General features: G+C 36.9%; 1 protein-coding gene across 3 annotated transcripts in view; it reads right to left on the bottom strand.

Moving 5' to 3' along the window:
* Window positions 1-13,615, bottom strand: part of WASHC5 (WASH complex subunit 5) — a 29,867-nt gene that overhangs the window by 7,265 nt on the left and 8,987 nt on the right. For all 3 annotated transcript variants that reach the window (XM_054193380.1, XM_054193379.1, XM_054193382.1), the window contains exons 8-19: window positions 11,609-11,722; window positions 10,329-10,500; window positions 9,358-9,485; window positions 7,381-7,510; window positions 6,142-6,254; window positions 5,331-5,497; window positions 4,609-4,684; window positions 3,782-3,892; window positions 3,523-3,663; window positions 1,729-1,809; window positions 965-1,066; window positions 128-307 (exon numbers count right to left, since the gene is read on the bottom strand). In XM_054193380.1, coding sequence (XP_054049355.1) covers window positions 128-307; window positions 965-1,066; window positions 1,729-1,809; window positions 3,523-3,663; window positions 3,782-3,892; window positions 4,609-4,684; window positions 5,331-5,497; window positions 6,142-6,254; window positions 7,381-7,510; window positions 9,358-9,485; window positions 10,329-10,500; window positions 11,609-11,722 — 1,515 coding nt within the window. The remainder of the gene's footprint in view (window positions 1-127; window positions 308-964; window positions 1,067-1,728; window positions 1,810-3,522; window positions 3,664-3,781; window positions 3,893-4,608; window positions 4,685-5,330; window positions 5,498-6,141; window positions 6,255-7,380; window positions 7,511-9,357; window positions 9,486-10,328; window positions 10,501-11,608; window positions 11,723-13,615) is intronic.

Below are 13,615 nucleotides of genomic sequence, written 5' to 3'. Positions count from 1 at the left end.
ACATGTTTTACACGGCGGTTAGCACAGCAGGGACTGCACAATGGGGTATACACGTTCCATCCGTCACAAGCTTTAACATCCAAATATAAAGACATTTATCAACTTTCTACTTGTTCTTGACTAGCACCTTTGTTCTTAGGAAGTTATTGCACTCCTGTTCCACATTGTAGTTAATAATACGAGACACTTCCTCTTGCCAAATTTTTAAGCCATATATGTTGACATAATCCTGGATATATTCAAATGATCGATGGAACCCATCCATTGTAGCTGCCATTTCTTTCAGTTTGGGCATCAGCTCGCTTGGCTAAAGATGAAAAAAAACCAGAAAAAAAGATAAAAACAAAACGGTGAAGAGATTGAATACAAAGAGAATGTAAAAGGCTTCTAAATGCCTTTACATGACAACCTCTAGAGGATTTCACTGTGCTACAGCCAAAACTAAAAAGCACTGGAAAATTTATCAAAGGTTGGTTGATATCTGAAGTAATTCTTCTTACTAAATATTTTTCCCTTCTGCTTTTAACGTTTATTTAGGCTTCAATAGCACTATTGATTGATCTGGGAGACAGACTCAAGAATCTGGACAGGATCAAAACAAGGAGTGGCACTCCTTATTCTATCATTGCCTTTCTATGTTTACACGGTTCACACATGTCATCTGTTGTCATAAGTCATCACAAAGACAGAACTGTGAACTCAGAATTGATGGGACACTTGTCAGTAGAATAAAAATACATTTTTGAATTCTATGTACTCTTAACAATTTATAAACTCACTTTAACATCAAATACGGCATTCCAAATAACCTTTAGGAAGTTCAAAAAGTGTACTTTTTTTATAAAAAGGAAATCTGTACAGAAAAGTAGAAATTATTTTCTAGAAGGTGGTATAATAAAAGAGGTCCCAGCAATCCCAAGATACATAAAAAAATCAAATCAAATCAAATCAAGCTATTACACACCTTGGCTCTAGGATTAAAGATGAGTCCCCTGTGAAGAGCTAGAGCTACCCGTTTTACTAGCTCCTTCCTTATTCCATCCTCTAGTAACTGTTTTGGGTCCACCTAAGTAAAAGAAACATTTTTTTCTTAAAGTCAGAAAGGTATAAAAAAACATAATGGATTTCGTTTGTACCAAAAAAGACATTAAGTACTTATGATGTAATAGGAAAGCAGTGCTAACAGATGCACTTTCCCAGCAGTGCCTGTCCAAAGAATAAATATTTATTACTTCCACCCAATATAAATGATTCCTTTAAGTTGAATCGCAAAGGTTTGTAGATCCCATATTCGACCTCTGTTAATGATCTACTGAGAATGTTGTACAGTTATAAAAAGCCAGAATGCATTAAGAAGTGCATATGTCTTTAAGAATGCTTGCTCCTGAAGTCCTGAAAGAGGTATCTTAATGTAGGAAGAGCACTCTTTGCCAATGGAAGAAACAGCTCTTTAGAAAAGCTTGCAGTCATTTCTCCAGTAGAATTTAAAATAGTGTCAATTAAGGTTGATGATTCTATGTACAAGGAGAACCGTGAGTTCTTAACAACCTTAAATAATACTTATCTGGATGCCACGTAAGGCATCACCGTTTGGAAATTTGTATGCAAACTTATTTTTTCTTGTCTTTTTATCTTTCCTCAAGGTCTTGCTTATTGTGCTGAAATATCTGTGCTACAGTGCTAATTGCTGCCAAATGACTTTTCCCTACTGGAACAATGAAACATTACCTTGATGATACCAACTAAAGTAGTTTTCATCATAAGGATTCCTTCAGTGAAGATTGAAATAGCATGGGTTAGCTTAGCAACCTTTAACAGAAAGAGAAAATACAATGTGTTGAAGTCATTCAATGGATTAAAATAATTACTCTAAAAAGACATACATCTTTCCCAGTGGTGGCTTCCTATTTTGAAGTCATTTGCACTGATACATTTTCAATTTTACATCTTGTTCTAGACTTACTTATAGTACAATAATAATCTTTCTTTTAATTAGATCAATATAGGTGTGTCACCAGTAGAAAAGAACAGGTACCTCTCAGAGGCTTTAGAGAGATTATGGGAGGAAAGACCTAGCTGGCTATATCACATATACAAAACATCATAGACATGGCTCTTCAGGGCATGCTCTAGTGCCCAAGATTATTGTTTGTGGTGGGGTGTTGCGTGTGGGGTTGTGGGTGTGGAGTTTAGTAGGTGGGTGTTGGTGTGTGGTGGGTTTTTTTTTGGTTTTTTTTTTTTTTTTGGTTTTTTTTGTTTTGTTTTGGTTTTTTTTTTTTGTTTTGTTTTGTTTTGGTTTTTTTTTTTTTTTTGTGGTTGGACTTAATGATCTCAGAGGTCCCTTCCAACCACTAAGATTCTGTGATTCTGTGAACTCTGACTTGGTCCCTTTGAGCAGGCTAGGGGCATAGATTAAAGTGATTATTCCATAATAAAACCTGCTGCCAGCAATAAAACCACTTTAATATTTCCACTGATTTGATAAAGTAGCACATTCGCTTAAGTTCTAAATAATTAGTTGAGCACCCTTATGCTCACAGTTCAGACAAGCCAATCTTTAAGACACTTATGATATAGAACAGAGACAACCCATCTCAGCCTTAAAATTCTACAGCAATCAAAAGCGAAAAGCTTTTGTGTAAGGTAAGTAGTTTCCCCTCTGCCTCCTCAGAATAAAAGAAATATTACGGAATACTGCTGCCTCCTCCACCCCTGCCCCCACACAAAATAAACCCATTTTCCAAAGTTTAATGAGGGAGTCTAAACCTAGCATTCAGGTCTGAACATCAGCTTAATCAGAGACCACAGCTTGTCTGTATAAACACCTAACAAGTGAGCACTTTGACAAAAACTGCTGCACAAAGCTGGCATCTTAACTGATAATTGGAGATATATTCTTTGAGGGAAAGAGTTACTGGTCTACTCAGGTTTTGCTCCTCATCTCCCTCTATTAAAAATAAAACCAAGTAATTTTAATGTTTGCTCACTCTTCCAGACTGCTAACAGTGCAGGAAAAAACCCACAGACAAAAAGCCAATGAGCAACAGCAGCTTTATCTGATCAAACCCACGTGCCTCTACCCTGTCTTCACATTTGAGGGCAGCAAAAAGCTTAACCCTGCTGGCCTATTCAGTCTTCAACCTCCTCCTCCTCCTGGGACAAGCAGTCCAAAGGTGGAATGTAGAGGGCTTCATTTCAGATTCAGGTTTTTAGGGTTTCCCCTTACCCCCCCTAAATAAATCCAAAAAAATCTTTACCCTCATTTATAAATATATTTAGTTTTCCTCCCCTTTCCTACAAGACCAAGAATTGAAACTTTTACAAACAGAAGAGCAAAAGTTACTCATCTATCCTGAGGAAGCCTAAGGTATACTCACAATAACACTAGCCAATTTTAATCCTTAATTAGTCAGAAAATCCAACTTCACTGTTAAACTCCATGGAACTGTACCAATTTAAACTTAGGTTGAAGTTAGCCACCTATACGGTATACTTTTTCAGAATTTCCTATTTTAACTGCACCTCGTATCTTGGTCCAAGTTGAGCATAATCTCGTAGCTTGTCCTTATCAAGGCGAGTAGGCACTTCAATAATATCATGAGTCTGAAGCTTTATAATTTTGAGAAGAGATGTAAACATGCTTTCTGGAATTATCTGCAGAACCTTTGTAAATGACAGAAGAAAATGAACACAGTCAATATATTCTCATTAAACAAAAAATATCTTCAATTAAGAAAAAGTAATTAGAGAACAAGACAACTGAGCTTCTTCAAATGCTTACCTTTCTTACATAGGAAACCAACTCGCCAGAATAATACTGTGATACACTGAGAAGATCGGGACTGTTTGCTTGATTGATGCGGAGAAGTGGCAAGTCAAGAGCAGAAGCAAGCTAGAAATAAAGTCAACATTTTAACTTCATGTGTCTGTTTTTCCAAGATAAATTACGTGCTTGAATTCTCTTGCTCAGGCTCTTAACCTACAACTCAAAGCACTAGATTCTTCCTAAAGAGCAGTGTTACAACAGCAGGTTTGCCAAGTGCAATTAAAAAAAATAATTGTTAAAAGTCAAAAAAGTCCAACAGGCTGTAATACTACATTACCCTTAATAATTTTTTTTAAATCTTAACAGTTGCATGAGATATCTTTTTTATTGTAGTTTTACACTCTCCCTCATGCTATTTCCCATTCTTCTCTCTACAGAAAATAGTATTTTCATCTGATACCAGATCTTCATCATGACAGACAAAGGGCATAGCCAACATAACTTGTAATTCCTTCAGCCTCCTCTGATACATATGCAGAGGATCCCAGCTGTGCCCCAATGGCTCCAGCAAATACCTATAATGAGTAGAAGCCGGATGATGAGACTTATTTGCCTAACAGAAGCAATATAACTTGTTGCATAAAAACCCTGCATAACTTGGGTTTTATTTTCTTTAAAACTAACGTGGAGTTCATTTAGTAGAGTACAAAAAATCTGGACGTAGAAAACGCTGGTAAAAGGAAGTTTTGACTCTTTTGTGACTTCACAGCCTTAAGGCTTATTTAACAAATGCCTTGGTTGACCTGCAGTGTTCAAGTACATTCACAGCTGTTCATACTCACCTTTAGGAAAGTGGCTCTGAGTTTAGTTACCATAGATGGACTGACTCTGATGCTTTCCTGCATAATAGATGTAAAGCTGGGGTAGGAAACAAACAAAACAAATCAGCTTCTTCCCCTGAAACTCTTATTTTCAACAGTTAAATCACATGCCACTAGCACCAGTGTAATCTAGAAATGGCACAGGAGATCACGAAAGAATTTCACTAAAGGAGGATTTTGGTCTGAAGAGATATTGGTTAGAAAAAAATCTATATGATAAAGGGTAGGTGGGGCAAAAGAAGAGGGCATCAGGGAGCATTAACAATCAAGGTAACGAACTAGCAGCTTTGCAAAATCATATGATGGAAAACGGAGTTCTCTAACATTTGTCTTTCCTTGTTTGTTTTTGGTTGAAATAGGAACTCCAGTATTTTGGAGAACACTTAACTAGACTAAACGCTTGAGGCAGAAGCTTAAAGAAATTGTTATAGTTAGAAGAGGACAGACAGTAAAAAGTTACACTATCACTTAACCTGCAGCTAACAACATGACAAGGATGGCTGTTAACTCTTATTCAAGTTGATGAGAGTTAAATATACTCATACTCAACAACTCATAGAACAAGGTTTCAGGATTGTTTTCAAATTGGAAAGCTTACAGCATTAATAATATTTATGCATGTTATTTCCCACAAGTTTTGCAAATGATGACTGACTTGGAAGGAAAAGCTCCTGCTGAGATACCTGTCAATTAATTGCCAAGCATAAGAAAGATCGCCAACTATCTGCATGGTGATCAAGACCTCTTCTTTAATGTTGATAGTTCGGATCATCTGATGGAGAAATTTGCGGGTGTCAGCCAGAAACTGGCAAACTTGCAGGTTAGTTTCCAGCTGGTGAAACTCTTGGACCTATATTTTAAAAAACAAACAAACAAACCAACCCCATAAAACAATTCCTTTTTTTTTTCCTATTAAACTTTAACAAAAAGCGATACAAATAGAATCAGTAAACTGACATATTTCTTCAGGATGTTACTACAGTAAGATACTTAACAAATCCTGGCCTACTTTAGAGTGGCTTAAATAATAAATTTCACAAAGTTACTCGAGGAGGTGTACTGTGAAACACCATACTGAGTATTCTTTTATATCCTGGAAGTAGAAGAAATGTACACAAACCAAATCTGGATATTTTTATTCTGCCTTTCAAATCACCCTCTCTAGATTCAAATGAATTTACTTTCAGAATTTCTAATAAAGTGAGTCGTGTTGCCAAATAATGTTTAACACAATTCATTTCTTCAAAAAAAACATACTAACCCTACTAACCCATGTGGCGTGATTTTTCATGCTATATCCCTTATCTTAAAAATCACAAGGTCTATAAGCAAGTCCTTCTGATTGTATATATAAAACTGCAAAAATCTAAAGGCTTAAATTACTGTTAAAACGCAAATCTGTTTTGTTACTCATCTATTGGAAGTCAGTGCCTGTGTATCAAATGCTATTTTTCAAAAGGATGAGGTCATTTATCTCAAAATTTCTTGCCCTACCTCCTCCAGTGCTTGTATCAGCTGCACAGTTTTTCTGCCTGCTGCAGTGGAATCGTCATAGTTTAGAGACATTATTTGCTTGGAGATTTCTCTGAACCAAGCCTGAAGATTTTCTATGTAAGAACAGGAAAAAATTTAATCAAATCTTTGCATGTATGATAAGTAACAAAGACACAGGGAACTTGCTAGTAAAAAGAAGCTATACATGTAGGAGATTATTTTAAAAGTTTTCATCTTACTCTTATATTCCTAGTCTTTTCAACATGTAGACTTGTAAAATGGCAACTGCTCAGGTAAGTTTCACATACAATATTAAAAAAAACCCCACTTACCAACACAAATGGCATTATAAAATCTATACAAAGATGATAACGCCCTTTAAATCATAAATTTTTGTTTCATGAACTGTTTTACAATGTTAATTGCCTTGGTAGTGGCAATCTCTATGTTTCAGTTACAAGTCTGATGACATGAAAAAGATAAAGGGAAATATTTCAGTAAGGTAATTCTGCTTTTAAGTGGTAGTAGGTGGAAAAATTGCCTGTATTTTAAGTTTTATGGGTTTGGATTGATCACAAACGTTGCCCTTAAACTGATGCTTTATGCAGTGCTCCCGATCAAATAAGAGAGTGATTTACAATTCTTATTCTTACACCAGTTCAAGAAAAAAAAAAAAAAAAAAAGAAAAAAAAAGATATTTCAAAAAACAGCAAGAAATTTGGAAAGAAACACAGATTCAACACTTTTAAGTCCTTGGAAAACTTGGAGAATACCACTTATGCAGACAAGAAGTAAGAGAAGGTTTGAAAAAAATGCTGATACAGCCAAAATCCAGGTTACAATTAGGGAAAGAATGAGAGGAAAGGTTAAATCATCCCCATATTTAATGGGAATGATCTTCACACTCCTTTGTACATGGAACACGTCAATGTGAACTCCATTATACATAGAAAAGCATATTGGCATTTCATAGTCTTACCTGGCATATCTAAATAAAGTGATAAAAATATTTTTAAAAATAGGGCCATCTAAATATTAGGTACCTAAATATATGGCTTACATATGGAATATATGCAGAAAACCTAAACAAGACAGCATGTAAGAGACCACTGTGGCATGCGAAAGACATGAAAATTTGTCTTATTATCAGTATTAGCATCATGTATGTTCTTTTGGTATCAGCTTAGAAATAAAAAACAAAATTATCCCCCCACACACTGTTTAGTTTTTAATAATTACCATTTTTCTCCACTCTAGTAAGAGGTTTAACTCCTGAGAAGACATCAGCAAGCTCAGTCATCCTTTCAGATCCTTCTTTTTTGTAGTTTTCCCATTTTGTTTGTTTTTCTGACAGCATATGCTTGAACATCTATTGAAAAACAAAGCATTTTGTTTACAAAACTGGCAAGAACGCATGCTACAATAGATGAAATAATACTGAAAACAGATGGAACTGACTTACAGTGACTACTACGTAACTTCAAGGTCTTGCCAAAATACTAAACACAAAATTAAAACTATTAAGAAATAGAGCCAGCATGTGTAAGAGACAGACTGTAAATTCCCTGACAATGGGCAGAAGGCCCTCCAAGCCTTCAATGTAATGCCTCAAACGCTCTCAAGGAAATAAATAATGCAGGCCTGGCCTTCAAAGAACTGATAAGGCTAACACTTCTGGCACCTGAAAGTGTGGGAGAACTGTCTTGTGAAGACAGGATAGTTCTGCCACTTGTATGGTGAGTTAGTTCTCAGTTCTCAAGGCCATTGTGTCCGATAAGCGACCTTTGCTTCATTATCCGCAAAATGCTTATGAAAGTGCGCGCCCCTGCACATGCTAATGAAGATTATAGAGATCATGCTAAACATGTATGACTATGGCACTCATCTCTCCACCAAAATCATGCTACACATCACCTGGGACAAGGGAGAAACCTGGGACAAGGGAGAAACCTGGGACACGGCTGCCCTTGGCAAGGGGGGTGGACCATGCTAACTCAACAAACACAAAAGGGGGAACAAAGAAGAAACCAGAGAAGAAGGTTGTGTCTGGGAAGATTCTTCCCAAGAAAGACGACCATGCCTGGGAAGATTTTTCCAAGAAAGAAGATTTGTGCCTGGGAAGATTCCCTGAAAAAGATGCTGGAACCAGGACTGGTGATCTCTTTATCTCTGTCTTTTCCTCTGTCTTTTCCTTTCTCTGCCCCTCAGTTTCTCTTTTCTCTTAGAACTGTTAAGTAACGGTTAGAGTTGTTAAGTAATGACCTTAAGTACCGCTTGCCATAAGTTGTCCTATACCTGTTGTTAAGTAACACAATGCATACCTCACCATTTGCCATAACTTGTTATATACCTAACCAATTATCATGGACTTGTTAAAACCTATACTAATAATAAAACCTATACTAATAAAAATACTAAATAATTTTGGGAAGCTAATAAATGTTTCTATAGGGACCTTGAGATTTATCTCACCTGAGTCCGTGCGGTTGGGAATTTACGAATTTGAAGTCACTTACCCCACCTCTTTCCTGAGAGTGGGATGTGACAGCATGATGGACATACAGTGATCAAAATTAACTGAATGTTTAAAAACAGTATGATGCAGACATTGTTGATTTGTAGTCATTTATAAAAATATCAAGCAACTTTTTTATCTTAGAGATCCTGGAAGACTTTGGTCTAATGTTGACTTATACTTCACATAGTCATCTCAGCCTATGCAGAGAAACCCAATTCTAAAAAGCATATACGTGACATTAAGCATACTCTCAACTATTTTACCAGGTTAGTACCAGAGCATTAAATGGGGAATCTTTTAGAAATGGCAGAACTTCATAAGCAGCTTATCCTCAACATACATAGGCTTTTGTCTCTGTTTAAAAGACAGCCTGAAAAAAAGAAGTACAACAGGATAAAAACTTACGCAGCTTCCTCAACAGATTTTATTATGCCTGTTATCAGGATGTTCATGCAAAATTCTGAGCAAATATAAACATATTGGGAAGAATGAAAACTGGCAATTATCGAGAAGACTGCAAAAGTCACTTCCAAGCAATAGTAGCATGTAATCTTCTACAGAAAACTCACAATTAACAAATCAAAATAATAATTCTTTATGTAAGTGGACTGTGCGGTGAGTGTACTACTACTATTCAAGTGTTCAGTTCTCTTCTGCCATTCAGGGGGAAATGATGAAGGAGGGCAGCAGCACATTACCTCTTTCAAAATGAATTCAAATTGAGCTGTATCCAGGAGAAGCTGGAAAAGAATCCTGGGATTGTACTTTGAGTCTGTCAGAATTTGATCCTTTATCTGGCGGAGACGTTTGTTATTTGGATCACAAGCTGAAAACAGAAACACATTTCTCCACTGTTACAGAATTTGGCCAAGCTTTTAAATCTTTGTAAATAAACTCTTTTTTTAATAGCTTGAAAGCAAAAAACATTTTGTTCTCATGTAAGTCCCCACTTGTTCTCCATTTACATGGGTCTCACCACCCTTGTATAACCCTTCCTTAGAACAGGAAATAATTAAGGTTTCTGTGGTGCTTCAGCTGTCTTAAAACTCTTCTGTGAGCTTCTGCAAACCAAATGTGAGTTTAGCGCACCTGAGTGAGAAACCTGGAGACCAACATTTCTAAAACCATTACAGAAAAAGCACGGAGGTGTAACAGAAGCCCTCTCACATACCAAGAAGCCTCAAAGACAGCAGAAGCATTCAACATAGAGAATGTCTAAATAGGTACATTTACAGACCAAAACTCATGTCAGAGACATTATTCAACAGTTTCATCTGAATTTCAGTTCAACAGAATAAAAACCTTGTTTTTAAACTATTAATTACTAAAATAATATGAAGTATATGTATTTTAAGTGATACAGCAGAAAAAGATAAAGTTCCCAGACTTTTTCTGCAGAGTATTATTTAACAGGGTCACGACTTCTCATACTACTTTTTATATCTGTGTCTAGCTCGCAAGAATTAAAGAAATGCACATGCGCTGTTTCAGCTGAAGACTTTAGAAGACTTGTTAGCAAAAGAACAGCTCAACAATTTATTGAAAACAGTAGATGAAACTCTGCTGACTTCAACAGCAGCACACATTGAACTTCCCTTGGGACGTAACATGAAGTACCAGCATAGTAGGATTAACAGCTCTGTAACAAAAGCCTAGCATGAAGCCTTACCTGTGTCTGCAGTGTGAAGCATCAGCCAGCGGATTGCTACATTGCAGTCTCGCAGGCAATTCAACAGCTTGGGAATATTGTCCAGCACCAGCTCTTCCCTGAGACAGCCCTCTTTGAGAAACTGCTGCACCTGCGTGTGCACTCGCTCTGTGACTGCAGCGTATCTGCTTGCCTTACAATATACAAAGCTTGCATCAGTATAATATTTGTCTCAAATGGAATACATCATGTATGATGTGGCACTGACTTCCCGAGACGTTTAAGGGGACACAGATCAAAAATGTGCTATTAAAATTATTATCATTACTAGTAGGCAATCTCATACACTGCAACTGCATGACAAAGGATGGAAGCTAAATTTTAAAGCAAAGAGCCTACACAGGAAGTGTAATGTTTCAAAAATGCAGACTTGTAAACTTCCTGTATTCACTTATGTACTTGCTAGAAATTATTCCTAAAAATTGGTACTAGTATTTCATTGCCTAATGAGAAAGAACAACAACAAAAATCTATTCCAGAATGGAAATACTTGTTGTGAATTAAATGCCAGTTCTACTTAGAAAACTTCTTCCCTAAAGACTAAGGAAAAATTTCTGCTTATATTCCCTAAGTTTACTATACAACACATAGCACAGTTCTCTCGATTAGACACTTCTGTGTGTTCTCTCCTGAGCACAGGGGTCAGATTCTAAGGAGGCATTTAGCTATCATCAGTCAACTGATTTGTTGACTGGGCAAACAATCAACCAACCCCATGTTACTCACTGTTTTTTAGGCATGGAAAAAAATGATTTAATGTAAAAAGAACTAACTGCATTGCATCATACAACATTCCGGTATCATTCTTTTAAATCAGATGCTTTTTCCAGATTATTGTTTATTTAATTTATGAGGCCCTATTTAAAACTGAGTGCCACACACTGTCAGCATAAACGCGTAACTTCTAAAACTGTTATCTATAAAAGACCAAACACTATAGTCAGCTTAAGACATGCCAATACTGAACAACAAGTTGATGAGCATCTATTAAGTCAAGTCACAACCCTGAAACTTTTAGGGGAAACAAACACTGCAAGAGGAAGGGAAACAAGCAGTGCTGTGAAGACCAGATTTTGCAACTTTGAAGTATCTTTAACTCAAAGTTATGTACTCCAAGTATTGTACTTGAATGCAACGCATGCAAGAACAAAAGACCCATGCATTACTGATGTCATATAATATACTTGAGATGCCCACACAGCTTGAATCTTGCTAAAAATAATTAACTCCGGCTTACGTACCTGCTCTTTGACATTTGAGAGATCCAGCGTGTAGTTGAGGGCGGTTTTAGCAGCTTTGTAGGGTTCCCATGCTTCTGCTAGATTTACAGTGATTCCCATGTAAATGCTAATAACCTAAGATTGGAAGCAGAAAACAAGAAGTTGTGTTTATGTTTTCATTAAAGAAAAGGCATACTTTTCATTTAGCAATCTGAGTAGAAAGTGATATGCTGTGGGTATAAATATGAAAGAACTAAACTTTTTTGGTAGCTGTACTTCTTGCTCCACCACCTTTGGAAATCAAGGAGAAAGAAGACTTTGAAATAGAAGGCACACAGTTAATTAGAGGCACAGTTAATTAGAGTTCTGAAAACAAGCTGGCAGTTCTTTCACTAGGTATGATCCTTGGCCTCTATGTATTTTCCCCATGAACTTACAACTTCTTTTTCATTTCCACAGTGCTTACAAGTGTTTGTAAGATAGTTGATTAAACATGGACACCTTGATTTACTGACAGATGAAGGAAATGGAGAGCTGTGGCACTATGAGCTTTATCACACTTTTGGTCCGATATTCCTCCATCCAGGAGTGATCGCATCTAGGGGGACACTGACAGCCTTTAAGCTCTTCTGACAATGACAAAAAGGAAGCCAGTAAAGGCAAATGGGACACTGGTCTGCTGATACGAGGATCCCTCTCATATTGTTGGAGTGAAGCTCATTTTTTCCTGTAGATGACATTTCCTGAAAAGGTTACACTTCAACTGCTAACAATCATTTGAAATCAGCCTAAGAGTCAAGTATTCTCTATGATGCAGCTAACTCATCCATACCTGATCACAAGAAGATAGGTGTTGTCTTACAATTGGAATGGAATGGAATGTGTTGGGTTGGAAGGGACCTTTGAAGGTCATCTAGTCCAACCCCGCTGCAGTAAGTGGGGACATCTTTAACCGGATCAGAATATGTCTTACTATGAAGTCAAGTGAATAAAAACACTGTCGTAACAAAAAATTCACAATGTCAAGTTCTCATTTCTAAAATAAGCTTTCGGTTTTTCAGAAACTGAAGGATTCTAATATCTATTAAAATAGCCAGCTATTACAGTTTCTTCCTTCCTTTCCTCACTGTTCCACTTATGGTACAAAAGAACACAATTTGAAACCACAAACACAGATACATAAATTAATTCATAGTTAGAATAGAGACATATAAATTAATTTATAGTTTCTTCGTTAAGTCTGATTCCCTTTGATATAGATGACCTGGGGACTCTATTGTTACATGCCAGCCTATTTCAGCGGCATTTTTTGCAGACTAGGACTTCTGAACGGAGTTCCTAAATCTCAGTACTGAGATGCATAGTAATTACATTTTGATCACTGCATCTGAAAAGGTGTATAGAATTGCACAGAGTGACAGGTTTTGCTTCCAAGTTACTTGGACAACGGCATGGAATAAATCCTTAAACAAGTTTCCAAATAACATCAGTGTGTGTGGATTTGTTGGTGAACAAGACTGTCATCCAGAGTGTCCTTGACAAGCTGGAAGAATTCACCAGCTGAAACCACATGAAGTTGAATAATGATAAATACAAAGTCCTTGGGACAAAACTAACCCCTTGCAACAGCACAGTCTGGGAACCAACTGCTTACGTGACTATTCTGCAGAAAATGACCTGGTGAACAAACTGAACATGAATCAGACATGCAGCCTTATGACAACAAAGAGTAATCATACACTAGGCTACATCAACCAGACTGTAGCCAACAGATTGAGGGCAGTGATTATTTCCATCCAGTCAGTCTTCACGAGCTCCCATTTGGAGTAATGTGTCCAGATTTGGGCTCCTCAGCACAAGACCGACACAGGCAAACCGGAATAAATCAAATAGAAGGCTGCTAAGGCACTTACGGGGACCCACTATGTAAGTAGAGGCTATGGGAGCTGGGTTTGCTTAAGCTAGAAGAAAGACGACGAAGGGATCTGACTGCAATCTTCCACTACCTAAAGGAAAGTTATGAATAAG

This window comes from Rissa tridactyla, chromosome 2 (genome assembly GCF_028500815.1).
Source record: "Rissa tridactyla isolate bRisTri1 chromosome 2, bRisTri1.patW.cur.20221130, whole genome shotgun sequence".
Lineage (NCBI taxonomy): Eukaryota > Metazoa > Chordata > Aves > Charadriiformes > Laridae > Rissa > Rissa tridactyla.
This window is presented reverse-complemented; position numbering and strand designations above follow the sequence as displayed.